The 27,927-nt window shown below is 40.1% G+C and overlaps 2 protein-coding genes and 1 long non-coding RNA gene across 4 annotated transcripts in view; 1 reads left to right on the top strand and 2 right to left on the bottom strand.

Moving 5' to 3' along the window:
* rnf223 (ring finger protein 223) overlaps positions 1-523 on the bottom strand; it is a 3,152-nt gene extending 2,629 nt beyond the window's left edge. Inside the window, exon 1 of the mRNA XM_020612577.1 lies at positions 262-523. The gene's annotated coding sequence lies outside the window, so the exon portion shown is untranslated. The remainder of the gene's footprint in view (positions 1-261) is intronic.
* A 6,348-nt stretch (positions 524-6,871) lies between these two features.
* LOC109967185 (uncharacterized) lies at positions 6,872-11,713 on the top strand. The gene is made up of 3 exons (XR_002275896.1): positions 6,872-6,947; positions 8,342-8,473; positions 11,656-11,713. It is a non-coding gene; the product is annotated as an uncharacterized LOC109967185 (long non-coding RNA).
* dennd2c (DENN/MADD domain containing 2C) lies at positions 10,590-26,858 on the bottom strand. Of its 2 annotated transcripts, XM_020612579.1 has the most exons (20): positions 26,539-26,858; positions 24,839-24,902; positions 22,781-23,835; positions 21,133-21,257; positions 20,115-20,191; positions 19,786-19,929; positions 18,730-18,808; positions 18,423-18,467; positions 17,611-17,795; positions 17,117-17,226; positions 16,643-16,712; positions 16,048-16,125; positions 15,576-15,716; positions 15,108-15,256; positions 13,343-13,520; positions 13,040-13,081; positions 12,422-12,530; positions 11,691-11,933; positions 11,164-11,250; positions 10,590-11,085 (listed from the first exon to the last, which is right to left on the bottom strand). In XM_020612579.1, exons 3-20 carry the CDS (start codon positions 23,617-23,619, stop codon positions 11,060-11,062), a joined length of 2,727 nt encoding a protein of 908 aa, XP_020468235.1. In that variant the 5' UTR covers positions 23,620-23,835; positions 24,839-24,902; positions 26,539-26,858; the 3' UTR covers positions 10,590-11,059. The 2 variants fall into 2 exon arrangements, with proteins under 2 accessions (XP_020468235.1, XP_020468236.1); XM_020612580.1 differs by lacking the exon at positions 24,839-24,902.
* Positions 26,859-27,927: the final 1,069 nt, after the last annotated feature.

Below are 27,927 nucleotides of genomic sequence, written 5' to 3'. Positions count from 1 at the left end.
ATTAATCCAACAGTCTGCAGTAGGTTATTGTATGGAATCTACTGGTGTTTGTTTTAAGAAAAACCTATTAACTCAGTGCTGCAGTTATTAAAAGGTGTCAGGCCTGTTTCATTGTCTTCACTTTAAAAGAAAATGCTTAAATAAAAACAGTTTCAGTGAAACCGTTTTTAAAGTTCTGTACTATAACAAAAAAACCCTAAACTAGTATAAAAAAAAAACATAAAGGCTCCAGGACAGATTCAGAGCAGAGGTCTGGTTTACCTGTTAACTGATGTCAGATGATCCTCTTTGTCTCTCTGGTCCCGACTCAGTTACTCCCTGTGCGCTCAGAAAGCCTTGTTCCTCCAGTCAGTCCAGACTGACTTGTACAATCCCACTGGGGAGTTAAGTTGCTCCTCTGGCCAGACTGAGGTCCTCCTCTTTAATTCTGATCTCTGGAGCCACAGGTGTTTATGTAGGTGTGTGTGTGTGTGTATAAGTGGGTGTGTGCTCACACTGAGTACTTTGCTGTGTCAGGATCAGCTCTGGGTCCTCCTTCCTCAGCGTCCGTTGGCCAATATCACTCACCCTGCTCCCTTTGTAGCACTTTATGCAAATGTATTCAGACAGTGTGTCGGCCTTGAGGTGGTTTGTGGGGCAAGAAGGATGTGGTAGGAAGTCTCTCAACAGCACCACCACCCCTCTTTCTTTGTTGATGTTATTTTTCCTGCTTACTTTTCCTACCTGTTTTCAATGTTTCCTGACCTTCACACACACACACACACACACACACACACACACACAATGCAAATACCTTTAACCTCCAGCACAGTATTCAAACACACACGGTGTAATAGATCCATCGACTGGCAGCTGAGTTTCCTCTCTTCCCAACAGTACATCACGTTGCCACCTTTTTCCCCTAGAATGATGAAGTACAAACTAAATAAGACAAAGGCCAGACATTACACACAAACCATGTAGCCTTCTCATCAAACGGTGTGTTTAAATTGCACAGTGGATATAAAGGTTTCATTTCCATGCAGTCAGTGATAAGGTAACAGGTGGTGATACAGGACTGTGTTCCCACTGGAGCGTTTTGTGTGAATACCTCTTGTCTCTTACTGTAGTGCAGTGTTGCTGGTCAGCATGACACAGCTCTGGCCAGCTTATTCCCAGAATGTTAAACCAGAGTACTGCCATGACACAGCTCTGGCCAGCTTGTTCCCAGAATGTTAAACCAGAGTACTGCCTTTGTAACGCATGTTTGTGTATTTTTAAACTTGCCCAGCTATGTTTGTCCAGGCAAAGATTTCTTGTAATGTCAACAAATAATTTTCAGTTTGGTCCTTGAGGAAAAGCTCACCTTTAAAATAAAAAAAGCTTAGAGAGATTAGAAAGGCACATTTTCTTTAAATCAGCAGCCCAAAGACTTTAGTAAACATTCCCTTAATATTTAATTCAGGAAATAAACATAACAATAACAAACGTACATTCAGCTGGAAGAGGCCCGTGCTTATCAAGATGACTTGAAGTATGTGTGTAGAGGTTTTAACTTGATTACTCACTGTATTTTATAGTAATGACTAATGGCTCCAGGCCATGAGCAATAGCATGTCTCGGCAATAACAACTTACTCGGTTATTTAGTAACCCAAAATGCTGCCGTATCATATCAACAGTCATTTACTGGGAGCGGAGTTGGGAGTTCTTTGAAGGAAGGAAAAGCTTTATAATAAAAAGCTGTGTCATCCTCCTGCTGGAAATCCAGAGCCTTGGTTTCATTATAAACATGTCACAGATTTAGAGGTCGGTCAGGTGACGGTAATAAGCCATCTTGCTGGATAGAGGGTTGGATGGAGCTGCTGCTGAGGTCGGGGAGGGAGACACTTGAGCAGGAAGCAGCTCAGTTGTGTGTTTGATGCAGCCTCTTCATTATGAGATCTACACTAGAGGGGTCCACAGTGGATCTGTTTCTAGCAGCTTGGTTACAGGTTTAGCTTCTGCAGTGTATTTTAGAAAGGCTTACAGTTTGAAATCTGCTGGAAGGTCACTTATCGTTTCTTCTGCAAATAAAAAGTTGAATTCAGAAGCAGTTAAACACACCCCTGCTCAAACCAAAACACTCCATAGGACTTTGGGGTGAAACTCAAGTGTCAGAGTCAAATATTAATTCATTTGTTGCTGAATCCAAAATACTAAATGTCAAACATGGGGGAATCTGTCCATTGTCTTTGTACAACATTTTGCTTTGAGCTTTAGTTTCTGGCCCCTTGTAGCGTTCTGTGTCTCACGTGTTCCAATGACCCAAATCCCAGCTGGTTGGTCACATGACCTCATTTGTTAAGGTCAGGTTAAAGCAGACTTTTTCTTCACGCTTTGTGATTTTTGTGTGGTGTCTCTTTCAGCCCTGTGCGTGTGCTTTTGTGTGGTTTCTCTTTCAGCCCTGTGCGTGTGTGTGTGTGTGTGTGTGTGTGTGTGTCTCTTGCAGCTATGTATTTAGCTCAACCGTCAACCACGATGCTGCACTACTGGTTCTCAGCTGGAAATGTAAATCAGACTGGCTCTACCTTCAGTTTGAATTGAGAGCTGGAGACACGGCCGTTGCAAACACTTTAACTGAAGCAAACTGCACGGGTGTAAACACGGCAGACAATGCCAGTGACTGTAAAGAGAGACTTGAGAATCCTGACTATACTGTACATAAATGTAGTCCTGAAATGTAACGACAGACTGGTACAGCTACTACTGCTGTTATCCACCTGGTGATGGATGTAATCCATCTGCACCGTCACATTTAGAATTCTTTAAATCCTGAGTCAAGTCTAGAGGACAAAATCAGGGAGATAACCCACTTATTCCAGATTAATCCAACAGTCTGCAGTAGGTTATTGTATGGAATCTACTGGTGTTTGTTTTAAGAAAAACCTATTAACTCAGTGCTGCAGTTATTAAAAGGTGTCAGGCCTGTTTCATTGTCTTCACTTTAAAAGAAAATGCTTAAATAAAAACAGTTTCAGTGAAACCGTTTTTAAAGTTCTGTACTATAATAGTAAACTACAAACTGGTACAAAAAGTGGAAAGGCTCCAGTGGAGGTTCAGGTTTCCCATTAACCGAAGAAAGGCAAATGACACAGGACGTTATCGTGCAGGATGGAGGGTTGGATGGAGCTGCTGCTAAGGCTGGGCTGGGATACATGTTTTGCAGGGAAACTATGTGCACACAGGATATAAAATGAAATGAATAAGGTGTCTCTCCAGTGTCCACTCAACCTGACCTTTGCTCAAACCTTAGAGCAAAGATATATTCAACCTTTGTCGCCAAGCCACCAAGGACATGATATGTGCTCTTGCATTTTTTTCAGGGGAAAAATCTACAGTGCCAATATGAGGCAGCTAATAAAGATGGGCAGTGGTGTGTGTGTGTGTGTGTGTGTGTACACTAGCTTGTGTTTACTGTGATTTTTAGCTGGCACTAGTCAGTGTTGTTCACCTCTGTCTTTTGACTAGCCACTACCATTCTAGCAGTCAATAGAAAGCCAGCAAGCTGAAATGATCAGAACAGATTTTTGATTCTAAACCAAGTGCAAATGTTTGATTATTATGCTGATGCTAACGCTGGTTATTATTACTGGCAGTGCAGTCTTTTAGCCACGTGAGGGATGTGGCTTTAGGGATTGGTCAGTAGGTTCAACTCTTTTTGCTCAACCAATTTATTGGCTATATTCTCATCTTATTTTGTCCAGGCATTTGCAGTCCCCAGAAGATGATTTGTGGTGACTCTGGTGATACCCCAGCTTTTCAGCCAACTCTACCAGCAGGTCAGAGTTTTCACTTGTCTTCTGAAATATTGCAACTCGATGGATTGGCTCAAACTTTTAAACAGACATTCATAGTCCCCAGATGATTGCTCTTTGTTTTCATGTTGAAAGTTAATTTGTCCAGTACTTTTGTTGGTGACCAAGTGCCTGCAAAGCTGCAGACATTCCCATCAGCCTCTGCTGTACTTTGCTATGCTACTAACATGCTAAGCTAGGATGGTGAGCCTGCTAAGCATCAGCATGATCACATTGGCATTGTGAGCGTGTTAGCATGCTGGTATTAGCATTTAGCTCAAAGCACTGCGCTGCCTATACAGCCTCACAGAGATAATTGTTTTATCAGGATCTGGATATCTGGATTTTTTTTTACTGTCCAAGATAGTCTATCGAAAACCTACATTAGTGTTGATCATTATTTGCATTTTTTAGGATATGATTCTAATTGAATTATATCAGTCACCTTTTTTTTTTTTTTTTGTTACTAAAAGATTATAGAATTTTAGAACATATTGTAGGGCAAAATATAACAGAGCAACCAACCCTCAGGATGCATTGCTTACTGTACATAGAACCAGTGGTAATGCATGAATTCACTAGCTGTGACACTGAGCATGTTAGCTGATACAAGGCTTCTGATGAGGAAACCAGACACCTCAGGGTGCTTTTCCTCCTTCAAACACTCGTCTGCTTCTCTACAGCCCAGCAACCACCAGCAACATTACGTCAGGTTTTCCAACACAAAGGTGTGTAAATGAGTCTTGATCTTTGGAAGCTTGAATGAATAAATGTGTTCCTGAGCCAAGCACCCAGCGCGTCGGTATTTCTTTTCTGCATCCTCTCTTGACTGTCAACAAGCACCGTGATTGTTGTACCCTTAACATGTCAGAAATGATAATGGTGAGCTGTATTATAAAGGGCTGCAATGAAGCATGGTAGCAGAACACACAAAGAAAACCTTTTCCTCTCCACAGTCACCAAGTGCTTTCCAACAGCGGATTTGTCAGGTTTTTCTTTATAGTAACTTCTAGACCTTACTATGCCATTTGCCTTGAGATCATTTCTGTTGTGATTTGACACTATATAAATAAAATGAGGTTGTAACTTAGGTTTTGGTCCTCTCCCCCATTTCTTATACGACAGTGGTGAAAGGTCATATCCAGAAATGACAGATAAGGTTAAAAAAATAATGAGCTTGTGAGGGATTATTTTACAATTTACTGTAAGCTTGTTTAGTCAATCAACTTATCTTTATGGCCTCCAACTGCTAAATAGTCATGTCCTTTCAATAATATTTGGCCCCACATGTCCTACTATAACACTTTGTGTTTTCTTGCCAAGTCATTTATCAGAATAGATAGGGAAATATATCCTCTTACTGCTCATGACTTTCCTGGTCAGGGTCACACTATCATTAAGAAAAAAAAAAAGGCTAATGATTGCTCAGCTATGCAGGATGTGCACACGCACTTAATGTGGCTCGAGTTTCCAAATTGTTATCATAATTCTAAGAAAAGCTTTCCATAACAAAGATCCTCCTTTTGAACTAAGTGCAAGTAATGTTTCTGGTTGGCATGAGGTCATTTTCCAACACACTGCCTTTCCCTGTCAACATGTGGCTTTTATGGTATTGTTTATGCTGAGTGTATTATATTGCATACAGGGAAAATTTCACTTGGAAAATGATGACACATTGTAAAAAACACCTGTCTCCTCGTCTCAAACACTTTCTTTTTTTTTTTTTAATGAATTGTCTCTTCTTTTTTTGTATATCAATGAGTTAATGAAGTTCTGTAACAGACAAATGTAATTCTTAATAGGTTCAGTTAAAAACTTTCATATTGTACTGAGTATTGTCTTAAAACAATGCTCACATGCCAAATGGCCTAACAACATTCAAATGTAAGGGGTTTGGGACAACATCCAGCCTCCTTGCTCTGTGCAAAAATTCATTCTAAAGTTATGCTGAAGTTATGAGACTTTATTTTTATTTTTATCATATTATGAGACTTCAAGAGTCTGAGTCTCAGATCAGCCCATTTGATTATGCCAAGTCATACTGCTGAAGCCTCATATTAGTTTTGGCTAAAACTTTGAATAGACTTTTGCACACTGAAACATTTTCCTTTAAAGCTATTTTTAAACATACCCGTCTCACTTTACATGGACAAGCAAGATAGAATAATACATATTAAAAAATCATAACCATTCCCAAAGCTGGATTAGCATGTGGGCAAATTGGAGAACTGCCCTGGAACCCAGGACCTTCAGGGACCCTGATATTAGTTTATAGAAGTTTGTTTGGTGATACAATATGCAGCACTAAAGCTCAATACAAAGTGAGATTATAAAGGCCTTAAGGCGGCTCATGCATTTTACCTAATCTTCAGACCCTAGAGGATCTCTTGTCAAAATCTAGATTTAATGCCTTTTTTATTGCAGTTGAAGTTAAGCTCACATGGTGAAAACAAAACAGACAACAGTAAACCTGGGGCAGAGTAGTACTCTATGTACTCTAGCACAGCACATAGTGTACTGGTAGGCTGCAGCACACCTGCACGTTGTACCTATGCACTTGCACATAGTGTAAATGCATAAGGATGCATACACGGTACCAAGAAAGAAATGGGTGGAGGTCAACAACTCCTTTTGGTAATAAGGCAACAGTGGTGCGGTGGGTAGAGCAGCCGTCTCTCAACCAGAAGGTTGAAGGTTCGAATCTTGGTACCTCCAGTCCACGTGTTGAAGTGTCCTTGGGCAAGACACTGAACCCCCCTCCCATTGCCCCTGATGGTTAGAGCCATCAGTTGAGTTGGCGCCGCAGATGGCTGCTATTGGTTCTGTACCGTAAACAAATTCCTTGTGTGTAACGTACTTGGCCAATAAAGGTGATTATCCTTATCCTGATTATCCGTAATGATTGTAATGTCTCTGAGACATGTGTGATTAACATCCGGTAAACAGGCCCTGGTCAAAGGCCCATTCAGACTTCTTTGGTGAAATCTCCCTGCACTGTCTGGGGAACACTGCCCTCCAGAGGGCCAGGAGACACGTCGTCTCCCAACGAACTCCTCTGATTAGACCAAGTGACTCCAGGTGTGCTCTGATCCACCGTGGTCTCAGTTCAAATGCTGCCTGTATTGCTTGCCATGTAAGTTTTCTTTCTTTAATGTTAATCTGTTGTAAATGATTTGACTTCTGGTTTGGCTGATAAACATTTGATCATGTTTCCACACTTTATTGCTATTTTGCTGTGGTTCTACTTGTACACATGGATCAGTGAATTTTATTTTCCTGTTCAAGACTATTTATCATCAGGATGCAGTCAAACAGTTGGACTTGATTTGAGTTGTCCATCATCAGGACTTCATTTATTAAATCTCTCTCAAGGGCAGGGCAGGCTGCAGTCACAGGGGGAGTGAAATGAAACTCTGTCTCTAAAGACCTAGCAGAAATCAGAATTTTGTTTATTTGTAAAACGGGGAAGTTTTACTTCTCTGGGCGTCAAGCAGATTTAAATGGAATCATCAGAGAAGTTGGACAGGTAAATTCTTAATCAGTAGCACTGGTGTTCTGGATTAATAGAGTAGTTGGAAGATTTTCTGTCTCTAAACAAAGTAATAGTTTGGTTCACAGCTTTGGCTGCTTTCAAGGTTAAATGTGTTACAATCAGCACTGGTGCACAGTGAATGTTCCCAGGCAGTTCTGGCTCTTGTGCTCTCATGCTGTGAGCATGAAGCGCCCATGCTCATACAAACAGGCTCTAAAGCAAAAGTAATCAAAATACACCAGAAGTCAAATACAGAAATTGTACTCAAGCTCCATTTTGGGTTGTTATGGAAATATTTTCCACAAAGCAGAATTTTTTTTTTCCTCCCACTGGCTTTGAGTTGTCTATCATCAGGGCTTAATTTATCAAATCTTTCCCAAGAGTACAGTCATTGAGGGGAGTGAAATGAAACTTTGTCTCTGAGACCTGTAGATCTTGTGTGTGTGCATCAGACCTCTGTGACATTCACAGTCTGCTTACTTGTTAGATTTTTGTTCTTTGTCACAAATTCCATGGAAAAGGATACAACCAAAATGATGACTCACTGTTTTGCAGCCTGTGGCTCTCGGCCTAAAGTGCACTGGTATCCACAAATTTATTGTAATGCCATGAAATTAGTATTTTTAAAGGGACAAAACGACTTCCTAAAACAAATGGGAAATGTAGTTTTAGGGAAATGTTACCCAAAAAGATGTAAGCTGTGCATGTGCACTGGCTATTTTCAGCATGTGATCTGTCCACTTTCACCAGATGCGTCCTTAAACCTGAGCCAGTCAAGTCTTGGTCCATAACATGAATATGTTGTTCTGTGCAGTGCACAATGTAGTAATCCAAGTTAATACTGTAAAGTTTAAAACTGTGGTCCTACCTTGAAATATGGTGTTAAATACTAAATACAGATGTTATGGAGCTGAAATTGGTTCAACAGATAATGAAAGTAATAATTTTCCTCATTATTTCCTATTAATACCCATCACTTTTGCCAAATATTACAGATATTTATAATCTGAGATGATGATGATGATGTTGCATGAAACGGCTGCAGAAGACCCTGAGTGCCCTGAACTCCTTGTTGGTCCGTTGCTGTTAATGGATGTACATGGAGACAGCGCCCCCATGTGGACATGGTGAGTTTCTTGGATGCTCTCCTGTAATGTTAAATGGCACATGGTACTTCAGAATATGAAAAAGGTTTTATTGAGCTGAAATCTGCCTCTCAGGTCCATCTTACACTTGTATACCGTTCCAACAAGCTCTGCCAACCAAATAGCTGCATATACCAGTTTTCTGGGGGATTAACTTGACAGATTAGTAAAGACTAGATCATTTCAGACACTATTTTCAAACTAAATTATTCAGGTAGTGTAACTTCCCCTTTTTTGGTTTCAGGCTCCCTCTGAATGGACATATGAATTGGACATAATGAATTATTTAAAGTCAGACATAAATTATGATGTGATATTCTACATTAAGTGCAGTAAAATGTAAAATAGCTCATTTATGAAAGTAATCATGCAAAGAGATTTATGACTAGGATTTTTTTTTTAATATTGTACATTATAGAATTGTGTGTTAGGAAGAAAGCAGAGATCCTGCCAGTGTCCAGCATGTAATCTATACCTCCTACTAAACTGGAATTTTTCTAGCATCATCATAGGCAAACTAATTTGAAATATAGTTTATATAAACTTACAGTGGCTTCATAAAATATTCAGACCCCTTTTAATATTTGTACTATTTTATTATAACCGCTACTGACAAAGTGAAAATTGGTTTTTAGACTGTGTAAATGTATTTTTTTTTTAAAAGCTAAATCTGAAATCTTTTATTTATAAAACTAAATAACTAGTAACTGTGAAGTAACTCTAAACTTTGGTTGGGTGCATCCTGTTATTCTTGTTTTTCTTGGCCTCATTGTGAAATGGTGCTTTGAAACCACAGGACTCTTCCTAGAGTTGGTAGTCTTGCCAAACAGTAACCAAGAAAGAAGAACGGTCAGGAAGGCTCTTTCCTACATCACCCTCTTACTTTTTGCAGTTCAGCTATTTTTCTTCTGTTTGTGATTCCTGAAACTAAGACCAAACAAAACACCGTTTCTGTTCTCCACCGCTCCAGTGAGTGACATGTCCAATAACACTGCGCTTCTCGGTTTCGTTGCCATGAGGTTCGGACAACTTTTTTAAATGCAAATGGTTGATATTAAGGGCGCGTCTACATCTATTTATGGCTAAAGGTAGGAGTGGAAAAGAAGCGCGTGCCCGTGCGCCCAGTTCCACTGTGACTGAGCAACAGTATGCGCGGAAAACGATGCATGTTGCTCACTTCTGTTAGTGCGTACACACGGTTTTAGTCATGAATCTAAAGAGGTTTACGCGTCTGACCCGTTGAAAGCTTGAGATTTACCCAACAGGAATAGAACAAGAGTGCTGCCAAGGGGTTTTTAACAAGATATCCTTCTAAATCAGGCGTCTTAATACGGTGGAAATCAGTTTTTAAATGCATTCCACAGAAATTCTAACCATTTTCTGTCATTATGGAGTACTGAGTGTAGACTGATGCACTATTGCAAATTTACCTTTATGGACAATTTGTATGGCCCCAGAGTAACTTTGAACCACTTATATAAAAGGACCAAAATATAAACAGAGAAAGCAGGATGCCTAAAAGGGCAGGTTCGCAGTCATGTCAGGTGCTCATAGATATTAAAACAGGGTTTTCTTGCTTTAATTATTCTTCCTGTTCCTACAGGCCCTTGAGAGAGATGTCCTAATGTTTCCGTGATGTTATAAAATCCTATATAAAAAAAAAAAAGGCTTCCTCCTTCTAGATTAGTCTGATATGAATCTCTTCCAAAGTTAAAGGCAACTCAGTATAAAAGTCCTATACTGCTGTTTCCACTGTAACAGGAAACACAAAAGGGAATTTTAAATGAAAAGACTTGAGCATGCAGAAGCCTCAATCTCTAGATAAACTTCTGAATCATTTTTGCACCGATAATGTGGAGGGGTTCTCTTAATGGCGAGCATGAACAGGGACAATTCTTAGACTGAACCAAACCTTGTTCAGTGCCCATACGAGCACCTGACTACTGTTATGAGATACACTTAACTGTTGACCTATAGTTCTGCATTATAAACAGCACAGTCACACATTCAACACTGTCCTACGAAACCATTTATTTAAAAAGTATAGGGGATGGATCATGCTTTAATACAAAAATATTCTAAATACTGTACAGTGGTTTTCAACTTCCTGCAAAATAAAACTAATTTAAAACTTTTAACAAGGACAAAAACAATTCTCTCAAAATGTAAATACTCATTTTGGTAGAGGTTTAACCTAGAGTCCAAACACTGATCAGAGTTGATAAATCCTTGGAATTGGAGCAGAGTGAACATTTTTACAGTTTTTACTGAGAGGAAGGTTACAAGGGTAATTAAAATTTACAAAACAGGACATCACGATGGAAATGTAATTGTGCAATGGAGGTGAATCCAAATAAGGAAAATGCTTTACAAGTAAACAGGATGCCTGATCCTGAAGGCAATATAAAACCGTTTTTCCCCCTAACGGAGTGTTTCCAGTTTTCCATCCAATGAGACATGCTCTGCTCTCAGACGTGGCTATAGCAAGAGTCCTGGTACTCGTCACCAGCCCATTCATCTCCTCAGCTGGTACCATAGAACACTGTGCTGCTGGACTAAGTCTTTCATTTAGAAAATTTGTAGGATTTTGCTTCCTAAAAAAAAAAAGAAACACTTTTAGCTGTTTGAAAATTAACCCTTTAAAGTAAAATGTTTGATAGAGCAGCACTTACCCAGGCCTTTAAGGAATTTGTTCACACCACTTAGCCCCGGCTCAGTGTACGATTCCACATACTCGGCCACTCGGACTTCAAAGAGACCTGAGAGAGAATATGTGCAGCAATAGAAACTTAAACTGCAACACATTGTATCCATAGCAACATTACATAGCCTATACGTCCTGTTTCTTGTCAAAGTTTGTTTGCACAAGTGATGACTAACATTTATTACTTGGTTATTACCTGATCCAGTTGTCTAGAGGTTAAATATCAAATATTCTTTCTGCATAGTGTTGTGGAAAATGTCATTAAATGTAAAAAAAAAACAACTATGTAAACAGATACTTTTACAAGAAGGTAAAATGATATGGGCTGCAGACAGGATGCCGTTTTGGAACAGTAAGCATGCTGAATCAACTATTAAGTTACCTTTGCTATGTGCTATTGGATATATTGACAGAAGTATGTTAATACTGAAATCCTAAAAATCCATTGTTACTCATGCAGGTTCTGAAGCTTTCCAATTCCTTCTCAGTACCTACCTCTTCCTCCTCCCTTGCGCAGCTCTTTGTCCTGAATGAAGCCAGCAAACATCTGGGTTTCCATGAAGAGCTGCAGGAACTGGCGAACTCCACGGGAGGGATGAGATTTGCGGAAGCTTTCACGCTGGAATTCCCTGCTTCCATTGGAGGACTCGACCATATGTAAAGGATAGTGGCCCACCAGCTCTACAAAGAACTGCACAAAACCCTCTGACATCAAGGAGCTCAGGTCAGCCTCCTGGCCTGGACAGGTCACATTTAGGATGAAAACAAAAGGGTCAATAAGACCATATCCAAAACTGATTAATTCTAGCAATAAGACTGTCTAAGGGATCTTTTACTCTCAACAAGTGTTGACACAGATGAAGCCTGGGACATGTTGAAGGCCTGTGCTTACATTGACCGTATTAGAAACTTGTAGTACACAAACTGATAAAACTACATTCTAACAAAAACTAATGGACCAACACTGAATGTGCGATTTCTATTTTTCTGTTATAAAACAAAATTTTCAGCACTTGGCAGGTCACCAGTGGTGCAGGGATGTTGTAATTCATTTCAAAACATTGTCTGATCGTAGGTTTAACAGAGTGAACAAAAGGAAGAGTTGATGCTGCTGCGATGAAAAAACAGGACCTTCATCTGCTGAGTTGAAAACTTAAGGGCTTTTTTTTAATCAGTGAGTGAAACACTGACATGCAGCACCTGGATGTGATGCCTCTTATACCAACCTTCACATCTGTCTCTATTCTCCTGTTTCAGCATGTCTTCCCTCTCCTCCAGGATCTGCTGCAGTGCTGCCTGCAGCTTACTGGGCAGGATGCAGTCTTCATCACCCAGCTGTCACACAGGACAAGAAAAGTCACCAGCAGTCACAAGATGGGGTTTAAAAGCAACACTTCCACCTTAACATTTTCATGTATATAGCTAGGGAGGACAAAACCAGAGCAACGTCTACATATAGTGTAGTCCAGTACAACACAACCTTTAACTATGACCTCAATAATAAACATGTATTTATACATTTATGACAACCTTGAGCTTCATAAACAGACTTGGCCTCCCTGGGAATAAAGGTTCTAGATTTTCCATGCACTGGATATTGCAGTCTTAAATACCATACCTACAAACTACACTGTATGTCAGAGATTCTTTACCTCTATGATCAAACAGTTATGTACTTAGAACAGGCAGAGTGATTACCATTTACAGACAAACCTGCGGCCTTATTTTTGCATCCTACATAGTTTCATCTCTGAGATTCTCTAACAATTTTGCTTCTATCACCCTCAGAATAATCTGCATGAAAATGAGAAGACCACACCCTTCATAAACTGTTGTGTACAAACCTGAATGACAAACTTGTCTGCACACAGATCCACTATGAGCACCTAGGATGACAGAAATACTGAGTTACTGACTGCACGCATTCACTATTAAGCAACCAGAGTTATACAAAGGCGAGGTACAGTAAGTCTGACCTACAGTCTGCTCAAGCCACTGTTTGTGTTACTGGGGAGCCGTTACTGGTTTTGGATTCACTGACAATATGCAGTGAATACACAGCAAAGACAGGGCATTAAAACCACTATACAGACATCTATTTCAAGTGGACAGTAATTTCTTATAAAATTACTAGAATTTTGACCAACCTCCTCAATGGGCAGATCCAGCAGCTCTGGCAGGCAGGGTGCCAGCACCCCAATGAGGAAGGGGGTTGGGGAGCAGCTGATGTCAAGCATGCTGGCTGGCAACACGGGAACGAAGGTGTGCTGCCAGGTGAAGGGGTACAGCAGTGCCAGTGCTGCATGGCCACACCGAGACAACACGCTGCAGTGAACAGAGGAGGAGGGAAAAGATAAACATGTCGTACAGATGATGTGACATATCAATCGTACTGTAGCTCCCTGACAAAAAGACGTCATGATTCTTATTTTCCACCTCTTTTTCACAGTGATTACTGTACAAGCAAACAGTACTCATGTATTAAACAATTCTACCAAAATGGCAATGATCTGTGCAGATACTCGTCATCAGAAATAATAAATACTGCACTTTGTCCCCATACATGTGAAATACTACCTCCTCCACTTCCTTTTGACTTCAGCTTTTTCTCATCTTTGGAAAACACACTGCCAAGTTCAGCACTTTTTCAAAAGCTCACTCATCACCTCTGTTATCTTCTTGATTTAAAAAAAAAAAAAAAGATTAGTCATTCATCAGTGATCCTAAGGATTGTGGCTCAGTTTCAAAGTGCTGTTACTATAGTCCCCAGCAAAAACAACAACCCTAAATGCAGCTATTTTAATCATTTTAATAACTTCTTGTCCACATTTAATATCCAATTAAATGCTGGAATATAACCTTTGTAGTTGTAGAACACTTTGTAGCACAGAAGTTGCCTTACCCTACTGTGGACTCATCCTAACCTCAATCCTTGATCCTGGCACAGCCCTCAACATACAATATTTTACTATATCACCTTAAATCATGTAGCTGCCCATGACCTAGAACACTCAGGTCACCTGACAGTTATGTTTGGGTGAATATTGACCCAAAACTGGTCAAAACAGCACCAGAGCAACACCAAGTTAACTTTAACTGCACATATACCAAAGACCTGCTGCGCCCTGGTGTTAGTGGTCTCACTCACACTAAAAGGTGGTTATGTTGCCCCAGTGCCAGATGTAACAAGTTTAAGCTTACATTAAAATTTTAATATGTAATATGTTAGCTGTACATACTGACATGCACATAGCATTCAATAACAAATAGTAATATGCAAGATTATAAGCAGCCAGGGCAGATTATTAGTTAACAGCCTTATTTTAGTTAACTGTAATTAATACTGCAGACAAAACCTGCGCACAGCTCATCGCTTGCACTAACTTTGTCAACTTTTTGCCTCATAGCCCTTCAGGAAAAAATAAAACAGGACCACCCAACTTCCCATCTTTATAGAAACCAAGGAACTGGCCCAGGAGAAACTGTGATGCTGTGGGCCAAAACAGGCTATTGACAAAGTGCAAGTAATGAGCCGTGTGTGGGGTTTGTTTTGTTTTTGTCTGCAGTATTGATTACTCCATCCTGTGCACCTGCAAAAAGATGACATGGCATGTGAGATCTTTCTTTCTCAGCATTACTGGCCATATAAAGGCCTGTAGTGATGTCAGGCTGTGCAAATAAATGTGACTTAGTATTATGTGAGCCAACAAATTCAGGCCAAAGTACACAGAGATAATACTGGCCTTCATCCTGTGTGACATAAGCACCAACTAGGATATATCAAAGAACAGTCAAATTTTATTATTTTTTTTTTACTGCTTACAGTTTAATATTTTAAAATTGCCACGTCATCCCTGTAAATACTGACAATTAAGTGGCCCTGCAGCATTGTGTGTGCTACCACAGCAGTACCTGAGTTTGTCCGCAATGAAGATGACCCTCCTCTCAAGCAGAAGGGAGGCGAACACCTGCAGGAGTTTCCCAACACTGAGACACTGCAGCAGACTGTCAAAGTCCACATGCTCCAATCTTGAGTCCACTGGTCGACACAAAGTCAGTACCTGGCAAAGCAACAAGAAAGAATGCACTTGTAACCATTTACACTGTCTGACTGTTGTGTGTCTAGAAGAACTCAATTTGCAGCATTTCCTCAGTTTTTAATGGAAGGGTCATAACTTCACTTTATTTAGTCTAACCAGTAATGACTCGCCTTATTACTGTAGCAGACAGTATATAGCTGTCCTAACATGCAACCTTCAAAGCTGAAATAGCTATCCCTCTTGTTTGCAGAGATAAGCTCTCACTCTGAGTCTACACAAACAAGTGCTTAGGAGGAACCAAACTGCTAATTAACATTTCTTCATTTGATTTCACAGTTACCTCATTCCCAGAGCCAGGGAGGAAGCTCTTGACTGTAACTGTGCGTCCAGGGGCTGGAAACGGTGCCTCCATCACGGTACGCATAAAAGGGTAAACTAGCGCTGGGGAAATCTCCCTGCGCCTCTCAACCTCCTCCAGAATCTGGACAGACAGAGGCAGACAAATCACTGTGTCCCCTGAAGGAGCTAGTGTTGATTACAGTCTAAACATTAGAGCAGAGGGAGCTCTGCATGTGGGACACAGATTTCACTCAGCCAACTGCAAAATAGGCAGGACACAACTACAGGCATACAATTTCCTTTTGTGAAAGCACACCCAGTGATTGCTCAAGATTACCTGCCAGTGTAGCCTCATTCCATCCTAACACGAGTTTCAAGGCAGCAGCTTTCACACACTTAGAAAAGGATTAGCACTGAACTTCTGAAAATCCAACTCTTTTCATCTTCATATAAAGGTTGGTATGTTACTTTACCTTTGCAAACAGGTTGAAACAGCCCAGCTTGCTAACAATACAGTGCACCTCAGGAAGCCTCTTCCCCTTTCCACTGGGCTTGAAGACACATAGTTTCATATGTCACAAAGCAGGTAACAACACCACAAAACACATCAAAGAAACATTTCTAAATAAAATATAATCAGGGCCACATTATTAAAATCCAATTTACCATTTCACTGTGTTTAATAGTATTTTTAATGACAGCTTTGTAGACTGGAAGGGGAAACAATTAGCCATCGTTATGCCATTTATAGTGTGCACATTAGACAACCACAGCATGTTCACAATAAAAATAAACACAAACAAAATAGAAATTACTTCAAGTAAAAAAAAAAGTGTTCATTGAAAAGTGTCAAAGGGTCTAAAAGCGGCTCTCCTTGTGAGGCAAAAAGGGGAAAACTATGATATTCTTCTTGCTCTCTGCCACTGATTCACAAATGGTATGGTCTGTTATTCACATCTCCAGAGATATTGAGCAAGCACATGGTGGGTTGCTATGTCATTGCAGACACACAAACACGAGCCCTTGAGTCAGTGATTCAGACGCAAATGTTAACTCATCCACACTCACCAGGATCCTACAACAGTAACAAAACCAGCGGCTGCCGTCTTCTCCGGTTAGGACGAAGGAGAAGGTCTCACTACAAACACAAGATCAGTACACAGAGGATGACGTGACTGGTTGTTTTAAAAGGCAGGGAGCCAATGTTACAACAATAAACCAAATCAGGACCCAGTGCCCCTTGGCACTCAAAAGATTTAATTAGATCAGATGAAACTTTAATTATCCCTGTGGGAAATTTAAGTGTTTGCAGCAGCAATTTATGGGTTACAGCTGACAGATGAGGATAAATAGGAAAAAAATTTATACAACTGATTTTTACATGGAAGGTGTGTATAAGACCAACAAAATGATATGCAGACACAAAGGAAATGAATGGAAGATGGAAAAAAAAGGAATACAGTATCATGTTACTGCCACATTTTTGCAATACAGCATACATTTAGCATGCTGTTAAAATATTACTGTAGTGCATGAGCTGACCTTGGCATGTGTGCAGAAGGCTTCCAGTCCTGTGAATCGGGGAAGCAGAACTTGGGAATGACCTTGAGCTGATCCTCAGCCTCCCTGGAGAGTCGCAAGGACTTGTCAAACTGAAACAGAGGGATGCCAGTTCAATACAGCTGCAGTTCTCCAGATGACTTCATTGAAGTGATTCTAGTGAGAACATCAGATGATAACTGGTTATAAATAACCACTATACTGCTGTAACCTTTAATATCTTCCCATAGAGGTACCGGAGATAACACCCTTAGTAAAGATGATCAAATTATCATGGGATAAGATGGCAATATTTCAAAGTCCCTGAAACATATGGATAAAAATGTATACAGAAAATCAAATCAAATAGATTCAAATTTGGAAATGAAATTGGCAAGTGGAATACCGTTCAGTTAAAGAACTATGATCAAAGAGGAGTTGTGTCTTTTGTTTCCAACAAGGGTGGGGTAATTTTACTGTAAAGGTTTTTTTCTAACCACTTTGGGGAACTGTTGTGTAATTTCAGGGAAGTAGTCATTTCCTACGGAGCCTTTTCTCAGTGACACCACCACGAAGATCTGGAAAAGCTGCTGCTGCTGCATCTGGATCAGGTCTCTCTCCAGGGTGCGGTAGCCTGGCCGACGTTTCAGTGTAGATTGTTTGTAAACTAATCTCCTGGAGCCTGTTGAACACCACACAGTGAGATGATATGGTAATGATGTAATGTTTGGCCTGGGACACATCTAATCCAGCACAGAGGAGCAAAATGCAGCATTTTAAACTTCAACATGCAGTACAACAGTGGAGTTAACTCTGATGACATGGTATCTGAGGCAATGGTCATGCTTTATCTCAGAGGTACTATACGAGTTTCTCAGATTAAACCACATTTCCCACAAGCCTAAATCTTGGATGTGCCTTTGTTTTATACTAAACTGAAGTTAGTTTCCTAGCATAAATTTAGGAATAGCAGTGCCAGTCAATCTACTTTGGAACAGACTGACATCTTGACAGGTGTTTCCTTAAAATTTGGCAAAAAAAATAGATGGCACAAAAAGAATGAATTATAATAAATTTGGTGATGCTCTAACTTTTCATCTAGCACATCAACTTTCAATTTGTTCAATATTTTGATTTATCATTTTTTATACAACTGACATTCCCATTAGCCTCAGTTGTACTTGTAATTAACAGTATAAAAGCTGAAAGAAGGGTTTCTTATTCTGTACAAGAATGTACTTCCAAACTCTACCCCAACAATAAGACTGTGTAAAGGGACATTACAGAGAGCCTAACTTTATGTTGATACCTTTGCCGTTGTCCTCGGGGTCACTCTCTGTCCCACTGGTCTCCTCTGTTGATATGAATTAGAGGAGTGAGAGATTAGGGAGAAGCAAAGGGATGGAAAAGACTTGACAAGCCATAATCAGCTGCAGACAGCCAGCCTTTGTTTCATATTCAGTGGCTTTGCCTCTTGCAGCTAGCCTTGTGTGTACCATCAAAGGCTTGGTTATTTCCGCCAAGAGGATCAACTTAATCTTGCTGAAGTAAGTGTGTGTGTGTGTGTGTGTGTGTGTGTGTAAAGACATTTGGGCATCTGTGACTATGTGTCTTACCTCTCACTGAGACTCCCTGGTTCTTCACTCTCTTCCTCCCTCGCTTGTCATCAAAGATGGTTTCAATCTTGTTAACATACTGTTTAGTGCAAGGCACACAGGTACTTGTCAGCAGCACCATAATTTTACAGCCATTATGCAGTCATGATTACAGGGAATCATGATAACAGTTTTAAATACATCATTGGTTTATAGATTTTTAGCATTTTTACCCTAAAACACTGAATATTCAATGGTGGACTCAGCACAACTAAGGCCCCGCATTACTGAACAGATACAGGCACATACAGGAAGCTCAAACTTATCTTTCAGAGGACACACAGATGACTGGCAGTTGAGGAGGCAAACTTTATGACAGTGTATGAAAAGAAACTAAAACGCCTCTAACTAAGATAATGGTAGTGTTGCTGAGCAAAATAATACATAATGATGTGTTATGTCTGTGAACATTTTCATGATTTTAACATCTGTGTCACAGATCTTTCCTGAAAGAGTTCAAGAACAGCTGGCTAACTAAATGTTACGTTTGATTCTTACTATTTAAGCCATCCAGTTTCAACTATTTATTTAACAATTACAAACAGTATTGGGAAATAAACAGACCAGTAAAGACATCTTGGTAAAACACCATCCAAAAATAAACTTGAGTGGCATTTGTCAAACCTGCAGGCAGGTGAGTTTTGAAGCTATGAACCTTTTCTGCTCATCACATTTACAGTTATGTCAGTAAGTCCGTGTTATTACTATACCTTATTGTTCAAGCTCCCCCCTGTCCGCACTTTCGCCACTGCCATGGGTAAGTCTGAATTCTAATAAAGTCATAATATAAGTGGCTCTATGACTATCTATCTCTTCCAGTGTTTTCTTCTTCCTGCTCAATGAGTCACCACCCTGTCTTATTTCTTCAATGTAGCACGATACAACATACAACACCTAGTACATACCACTGTTATTCTACCATTATGTCAATATAAGAAATGTATAATATCTCAGTCAACAACTGTATTTGCATGCAGTGGGCTGCGAAAACTAATGGCAAGCTCAGCTACATTTTACCTGAGGTGTCCTCTGTGTTTTCTGGGGTGTAGCTGGTTTGAGGTGATATGCAACAGTTGAGGATTTGGATGATGTTAATGCTTGAAGCCCTTTCCACTCCACTTCGCCAGCATAGCCTTGCAGTGTTTGGGGTTTAGGAGGCAGCTGCAAGAAGAGAACTGTGGAGTTATCTCTTGCTTTCAAATAACTGCATATCAAACTATAATACTTCCTTCTTCTTCCCTTACAATCTCAGGGTAGAAAGGGATCACTTTATACATCCATACAGATCTAATGAAAAATACTTCTGTACTGTGAGCAGGAGCAATAAATAGAGCATCTTCCATTACCTTTGGGGCTTGAGGCTTAGGGAGACACATGGGAGACAGCTTGACATCCTCATATGGGCTTTCTCTGTTCACTTTACCTGAGGGACAACGGAGTGATGAGATTAGACTGGCAGGCTGTTTTATAAGAATTTCACAAGATCCCAATGCTCACATTCCTGGTGTAAGAGCAGTTGTGAGTGAGGTCTTTTCATCTCAAAGCTGGAGCACTTCCCTTTTTAATTTATTCCTTCCTGTTGAGTCCTTTCTGATGTCTACTAAACAATATCTTGTTACTGTCCTGATTTGTGGCAAAAACTACACTTTTCTTCTAATGCAGTCAGCCAAAAGGTGGGTACAAATTACTTCCACTCATTTCAATAAAGAACCACATACCATTTACCCTGTCATTATATTTTAAAGAGTGACAAATAACTTCTGCATTTTTGAGAAACACACTTTCTGTGAATGGGTTAAATTTCTTTATTAACAAAGGTGTTATAAGAAATATTTGGTAGGTGTTAACAATAAAAGTTATGTTACCACTCAGCAAAAGGGGTCTACTATGGCTAAATCAAAATGCCCACTTACACAAATGTAACAAATTAACATTTTAAATCCCTGCTGTATATTGTGTATAAGCAGTCCTGCAAACAATAATGTATTAACTATTATCTTATTTATTAATTTGCCTTTGATGGTCTTGTATACATCTCCAAAATGTCTTAATATTCCAGACACTGTAGGATTGGCAGGTATTTGGATTGGAAACCAGGCCTCCTTTTTGTAGGCACACTTCTCAAATGCTCTTTAGTGATTTTTCCTGATTAGTACACTGGGCACTGTCCAATATCGTTCATTCAAAGATTCTGTAAATGGGGCATTTAAAGCAAAAGAACATTACATGCGCCCACTGGTCTTCATGACTTCCTGTCTTTGTATGTTTTCAACAAGACAATTCAGGGTAATGATCAAGAGCTCTGGATGTTCATTCACAATCAGCTCTACAATGCCTCTTCGGTTTATATGACAAGTGACTTACAGACAATGTCCTCATAAATATTATCTTCAGAGTAGGCATGGTAAAGGCCTGAGTGCCGGGCCTCCCCTCCAAGCGTGCCTTGCTTCGCTGTCAGACGTGCTGCATCCTCATACTCAAAGGACTTCCTGTGGCAGGGAGGGAAGGAAGGCAGTGAGAAAGAGTGGCCTCGCTGCTGTCCTAGAGATAGCCCTACACTGGTGTTCACACTATTGTCTACAAAACTCCTTATGTTGGTATCAAACACAGAGAGACAGAAAGAAAATGATAGACTGTCATGAAAGGAAATGACTGAGCATATGGTCCAAAAGACGCAAAACAATGAGTGTGTGACAAGATTTACAGAGATGGCAGCTGGGACTATGACAACACCTGTCACGGCAAATATTAACTCACTGTGCAACTTTACTTCCCTGAAAGTTTTAAAAAGGAAGATGCAACTACTGTCTAGTTATTAGTTTACGTTCCCCTCGACTGTTCTGTAGCACAAGTCATGCTGTAGGCATTTTTTTAAACACATGCTTTATCTTAATTGCTTCTACCATACATGTGATGGAAGAGAAAGTGATTAATGATTTATGTTCGGTGTAATATAACACCTAGCGCCCCACTTTATGATATACAAAAATAAATGGTAGCTAATGGCATCCTCTGAAGTAGATAAAAGAGGAGCCCTGTTCAAATATGCTATGTGCAGACATGACAGGAAGACCTGGATTACATTGCAGCTTAGTATATGATACTTGTGAAATGATAATTGTGAGCCACAATTAGTAGCTTTGAAGGTCTGTTTTTACAGAATTTAAGAAAACAGTTAATACAATAAAGATACTTTAAGTAGATTTAGCTAGGAAATAGCCACAGTAGCTACAAGTGGCTATTAACGTCATTCCTAAGGTTTCTCTTGAATCATTCACTTTAAACATACCACTATTTGGTGCTGTGTTGCCAGATTTGGTGGTTTTCCACCAAACTGGGCAACTATTTACTTAAATGGACAGGCAAAACATCTTTTGGGCATCTTCTAATTATTTGGGGTACTTTTTATTGTGTATCAGCCATCATCGTTACTTTGCCAATTCAATTTTGAAAAACGCTGGACTCATGGCTGCTGAGGAACTAGGCCACATACAGACAATAAAGAAGAATGCTACCAGATGTCATGTGACATCACACCTGGACCCCAGCCAGCAATTTGACTCTGACAGTATCCTCCCCAAAACAACCCTAAAACGGTTTTAATCAAGACTCCAACTGAGAACAATTGTAGTGTGTATTTTTGCATAGCAAGAAATTCCAACCCTCTTCATTAAAAAAAAAACAAACAAACTGCTGAACTGCTAAATAAATGTAATTACAACATTACTTGATGACAAAACCAATCTGTGAGTGCTTATTAGCCAGAATAGAACAGGAATAGAATCAGTGATTATTTTCAATATTCTTGATTTTTAACCGTTCTGCTGTTAGCTTTTGCATGTGTTAAATAAAGTACCCTACCTTTAGTTAAAATAAAGCTTCCTTCCTTTTATTATAAGTTTAAAAGGGGTTTTCAGGCTAGTCTTTCCATTTAATATGCCAGCTGAACTGGACTCTGGTCTCAGGGTAACAAGTTATTTGTACTCTGCTCTCAGTGGTCACTTTAACTTACCTGTTCTTTTTATGTCTTGAAAGCCCATCAGTCTTTGCAACAGGACATGGAGGAGGTGGGAAGCTAGGTGGGTGGGCTACACTCGTCACTCTGGAGTGGTTGTTTTGAGGGGATCTCCTGTCCCATGTCACTGTGTACCCCGTGCTGTTGTTGGCTCCCCGATACTGGAATGTCCGCTGAGGTTTGGGGGGAGGCTGAGCTTCACCTGACAACTCTCTGCCTTTCTCCCAGAACAGTTGATCCCCCTCAAGCTTACGCCAGAAACCTCGTAGAGGTTTATAAACTACTTCAACACCCAAGATAGGATCCAATTTTTGATCATCTTCCCCTCTGAAGGTTTGTTTACTTATAGAGTTAGCAGTGTTAACCTCTATTTTGGGAGATGCAAAGACTTGTGTGGACAGTGGCTTATTTCCCTGGAATTTGGTTGAAAATTCAGTGGAACATTTCAACCAAGGTTCAGATTTCCCACCAACCACACCATGTCCAGTTTGTGCTGGGGATTCCCGAAAATCTAAGCCAAAGCTCCTAGTTTTTGAGTGGCTGGCTTTTGTGTGAGGCCGCCCTCTCGACCCCTCATTGGAGCATCCATTGCCCAGGAGATCCCCAGACAGAGTTCGGGATACAGTTGGAGGGTGCACTTTCACCGCAGCATCCTGGCTGCTGCCTTGCTGACTGCGACCTTCCCATTGGGAAATCTTCTCCCTGATGCTAATGCCCTGCTCATGTGAAGAGGGCTTCCCTGACTGCCGGCCCTGCCAGGTCAAGGTGGCCTTTTGCTGCGGACCATCACTCTCAACACCCCCTCGGCCGCCCTGCTCCACCCTCAGAGCCAGCATGTTGAGAGGGGGCAAATGTAAACTCACCTTGTGTTTTCCATGAGTGAATGCATCAAGGTTTTCCTCACAGTGATGGAGTGAAAAAGCCACATAGTCTGGAATTAATTATTCCAGAAATAATCCGAAAAAAACAGGAGCAACTGAAAGTTTTAACTGTCTTTGTGTCTTCTTGTGCTACCAGAGTGTCATTTCCAATCATCTCCTTTTGTAAACAACCTAAAAAGAATACAAGACAAAAGTTACTCTTTGATCACCTAAAAACATGTCCAAACAGCACACTGCAAGGTCAAAGGGGATACTGACACAGTAACTTTTGAAACAGGACACATCTTAAGTTGTCTACAAGGGGTAGGCAAGGTCAGATAGAAGGCCAGGAAGGACATGCTCCTGTCAAGGTCAGTTTCCAAAAATATGGTCACCGCAGCTTTCTGCTTCTGTCTGTGTTTTGACCCACTCCAACCCTCATCTACCCCTAGGGGAATTCTGTTCTGTGGCTCACCACAGAGCTGGCCAAATGATACAGCAATGCATTAAATTGTAATTTTGTGTTGTTACAAAGCGGTCTTTCAGATATCTGGGAAGAACGTGCATTATAAGTGATTTCTAAAATCTATGGAGGCATAAAAATGCACGAATCTCAAGGTACATAAAGAACCAGTCACAACTAGGTGAATTAGGAAAAATATTTAAAACACCTATCTACACAGTGGAATAAAGATTCCTCAAATGGCTGAGCTATTTATCAGAGGGCCTCTGTGCCATATCAATGTTTTAAAGCTATAAACTAAAGCCTTGCTACATCTAATCAATGCTTTCAAACACAGACAGACTTGATGTAAAGTTCTGCAGCTGCATGCACCCTGATTTATATTCCCTGAATGGGCATCTGTGTAGTCACTGTACACACTCGTACAGAAGCTCCTCGCTTGCTGGAACCAAACCATTTGGACACGTTGCACATTAGGACTGAGACAAACCCAAAGGGGGGCGGACGGTAAAATTCCACTGCACAGCTCATGATCATAATAACTCTATGCGCTGCATTCCTACAGAGATGTATGGGGGGGGTCGGGGAATAAATTTAACTAGAGACAGTCGGTCAGTCAGTCTTGCAAGAAATGCCTTTGTTCAGCTTGACCTAAATCAAATGTATGCGTACACTGGAATACTGCTCAATCATTAGCAGACCATGCTATGACAATGGGAGTCTCAAACTTACCCACTGGCATCATTTGTCTGTGTGCGGCATGTTGTACAGGAAGGTATGAGTTGTGTTTCCTGAGCTGCAGGAAAAGGGATCAGCAGACTGTCTTTAATTATGGTGCAGAGAGATTTGCACCCAGTTGCAAGCACTGATTTAAGCTATGTTTAGATCAGCTATACCTAAACCCAGTGATGGTAATCAAACCTTCTCTTTGAAAAACAGTGAATATAAAAATACTGTAAGTATCTAGTATAGTGTAACATATACAAAGAAATCTAAAACCATCAGCTCCCACTTTCCCATGGCATGCAGTTCAAATCAAATGTTTCTTCCAGTAACACAAACTGTGAGGTGTTGTGATATCAAGTGACAAAGCTGGAGGGTGAGTCCAAATCAGCTCCACTGATGTTTATAAGGCTGTCAACTCTGGAGAAAGGAATCCTGATATTTTTAGAAACTCACTGCCTCATCCATGTTGAAACCAGACAGGCAACCTATGAATCTGAAGAACCCCATCATCACTTGGCAGCTAAATTAAACCTAATTGCATACTCAATTCCACCACAAAACATCCTCCCAAAAAAGTGTGGCATGACCCAACACGTTGTAGGTGAGGTTTTGTACGACTCTGATTCACCATCAAAGTGACAGCTGTAATAAGAGAAAAATGTAGGTTTGCCAAATGTCAGCATAAAGGGACGCACCAAGGTAAACTGTCTTAAAAAAGACTGATCCATCAGCAGTGACCAGAACAGCTTCTGTCCATCCAGTCAATTCACTATAACAGGACTGGTGGAATATGGACCTCAGATGCTTTCAGCTGCAGTAGTCTATAGTGTGTATTTATTTATTAAGTCAACTTGACAATACTGGCAGATCATTTCAATATCATTGATAACCTCTCAGTACTAATTTACAACGACCACTGCCAAATCTGTGACCTGAAGTAGCTGTTTCATCCCTGTTATTATTTTTTGCTGCATTAACACCAATAAATATAGAGGCAGGAGGAACAGAGAAAATTAACCTTCCCTATACCCAACTTCAAATACCCTAGCTTACAGTTGTATGACGGAAAAACAACGTTGAACTCCCATCAAAACTATAAAATGTTATATATTCGTCTTTACTGCAAAGACCTCGTAACATATAAATGAAGCTCAATAACTCATCTGACTCATTAAGAATTACTCAATTCGGCTTTAACAAAAACTCTAAATAGCTTCAAGTAGGTAATGGTAACTGGCTAACACTTCTCACTTCCAACCACGACAGTGAAACTTCTCCAAATGTCTGTAGGAAGAACTAACTTAACAAACATTAGTACAGGAATAAAGTTTTGGTTACATCTTAAAGTTTGTTGGCCAAAACAAAGCACCGTTCATTGTACCGTTACTGGATGTAACGTTATGCCGGATTCAACAACAGACATTAATAGTACACAAACTTGTATTAAAATGTGAATATATTTGCCGATAATTGCGTCAGTTTTAACTGCCATTATTTCCTATTGAGACTGGCGCTAACTTTTCAGCATACGAAGTACTGGGAAAATGTAGTTGAGCAACAGGTTACGACAAGCAACTAGCTCAGGTAAAGTTAAATTACTGAATCCAACACAGCACAACTTGTCGGAAGAGTTGTTAGGTGATTGTAAAGACAATAGACCAAAATTAAAATACTGACAGACGCGTAAGCTACGTTTCTCGACTTACCTATTCTAAAATGATAAGAAAATGTCATGTTCTTTCTTCAACTTCTTTTCGATAGCATGAAAAACAAATAAATTTACGAGTCTCCTCGCTCGTATAACGTTAGCTCAGATTGGAGAAGCTAGCCCTCAGAATAAGTTCAAGCTAACGTTATTTCAGCCATACAGCCAGTTATTGGTAACTTATTAGGAAATAAACGTTACAGGGCCTAAAAATGGGTCGCCTATTGTAAAACTATACACAACAATAACAACAAAAAACGCGTCCATTGAGTAAAGCAGAACACTCCTCGTCCTCCTGCTCGGGACAGTTTTTGTCAAGAGAAACAGAAAATAGCCGATATGACTTCCGGTTTTATCCTCCAATATAAAATCCATGATAGACAATTGCATCATTTTCTTAAAGTTTATTACTGTTTATTGGGCCAGTGTCACAAAGAAGTTATTCAGTAACGTAAAGCAGCAAGTGGCCATGTAAACAGCACTGTTCTCTGTCATAACACCTGTACCTGAAGCTTGGGAACACACAATAAATAAATACATTTAAATGATAATTGAAAAGAGATGGGTCAGAAGAGGAAACCTGTCACTTCCAGTCTAGGGCTTCTAATGCGCAAATTGTGTAGTAATTTAGTGATCAGTTACAATCTGGTTTATGGCAAGTTTCACCACAGGTAGAACAAATGTTAAATGCTTATAATAGGAAGTACTTTACATACTGCTGGGCAGCTTGTGAATTTTCTACTGAGGATGAATAAAATCTTATGGTAACACTGCATTTAGTTTAATTAATATAATTCTGAAATGTAACTAGTAAATAAAGTTTTCAAGTGCATTTGTTTCTCTCTCTTACATGTACTGTAGTGTAGTCAAAGTATAAAGTAGCAGATAATGAAAATAGTGAAAATAGATAATGAAAAGTGAAGTACCTATAGATTGGCCCACCTTAAAATTGTACTTAAGTACAGTAATTTGGTTACATTCCACCTCTGCTTATTTTATTTTAGGGACATACAGTACACACAGTTCATTGTAATGGCAGTGCCAAATGAGGGAGCTACTAGGCGGGTCACTTCACTTCCGGTTGGACTCGGGCTGTTTTTGTGGAATTTGACGCAGCGGTGACTGTGAGAAAGTTTGGTTGAACCCTCCCGATTTGAGAGGGAGGACGTCACCTCGTCAACTCCCGCAGCTGTCAGAGATGAATAAATACCGTTGTCTTCAAGTGTCCTGGGAATTATCGACACCGCATTATGAGCCGCACCTGCGCGACTCACAAGTCATTAACTATGACGGGGTCTTTACTTTCATATATTAAAATGCCGAGATATGTTGTTTTGGTCCAAGAACGTGATTAATAGCATTAAACCCGTTGTGAAAACGCATTGTATGA

This window comes from Monopterus albus, unplaced genomic scaffold (genome assembly GCF_001952655.1).
Source record: "Monopterus albus unplaced genomic scaffold, M_albus_1.0 scaffold126.1, whole genome shotgun sequence".
Classification (NCBI taxonomy): Eukaryota; Metazoa; Chordata; class Actinopteri; order Synbranchiformes; family Synbranchidae; genus Monopterus; species Monopterus albus.
The sequence above is the reverse complement of the archived record's forward strand: the minus strand, read 5'-3'. Positions and strand labels throughout refer to the sequence as shown.

Bases quoted from the DNA above. Each gene is read 5' to 3' on its own strand.
- dennd2c (XM_020612579.1), bottom strand. From the start codon at position 23,619: ATGCTGGCTCTGAGGGTGGAGCAGGGCGGCCGAGGGGGTGTTGAGAGT. The intron at 17,796-18,422 runs GTATCAACATAA...GGTGTTCAACAG, and splicing joins CCCCGAGGACAACGGCAAAG to GCTCCAGGAGATTAGTTTAC. The intron at 15,257-15,575 runs GTAACTGTGAAA...TTGCTTTGCCAG, and splicing joins TCCCTGGCTCTGGGAATGAG to GTACTGACTTTGTGTCGACC.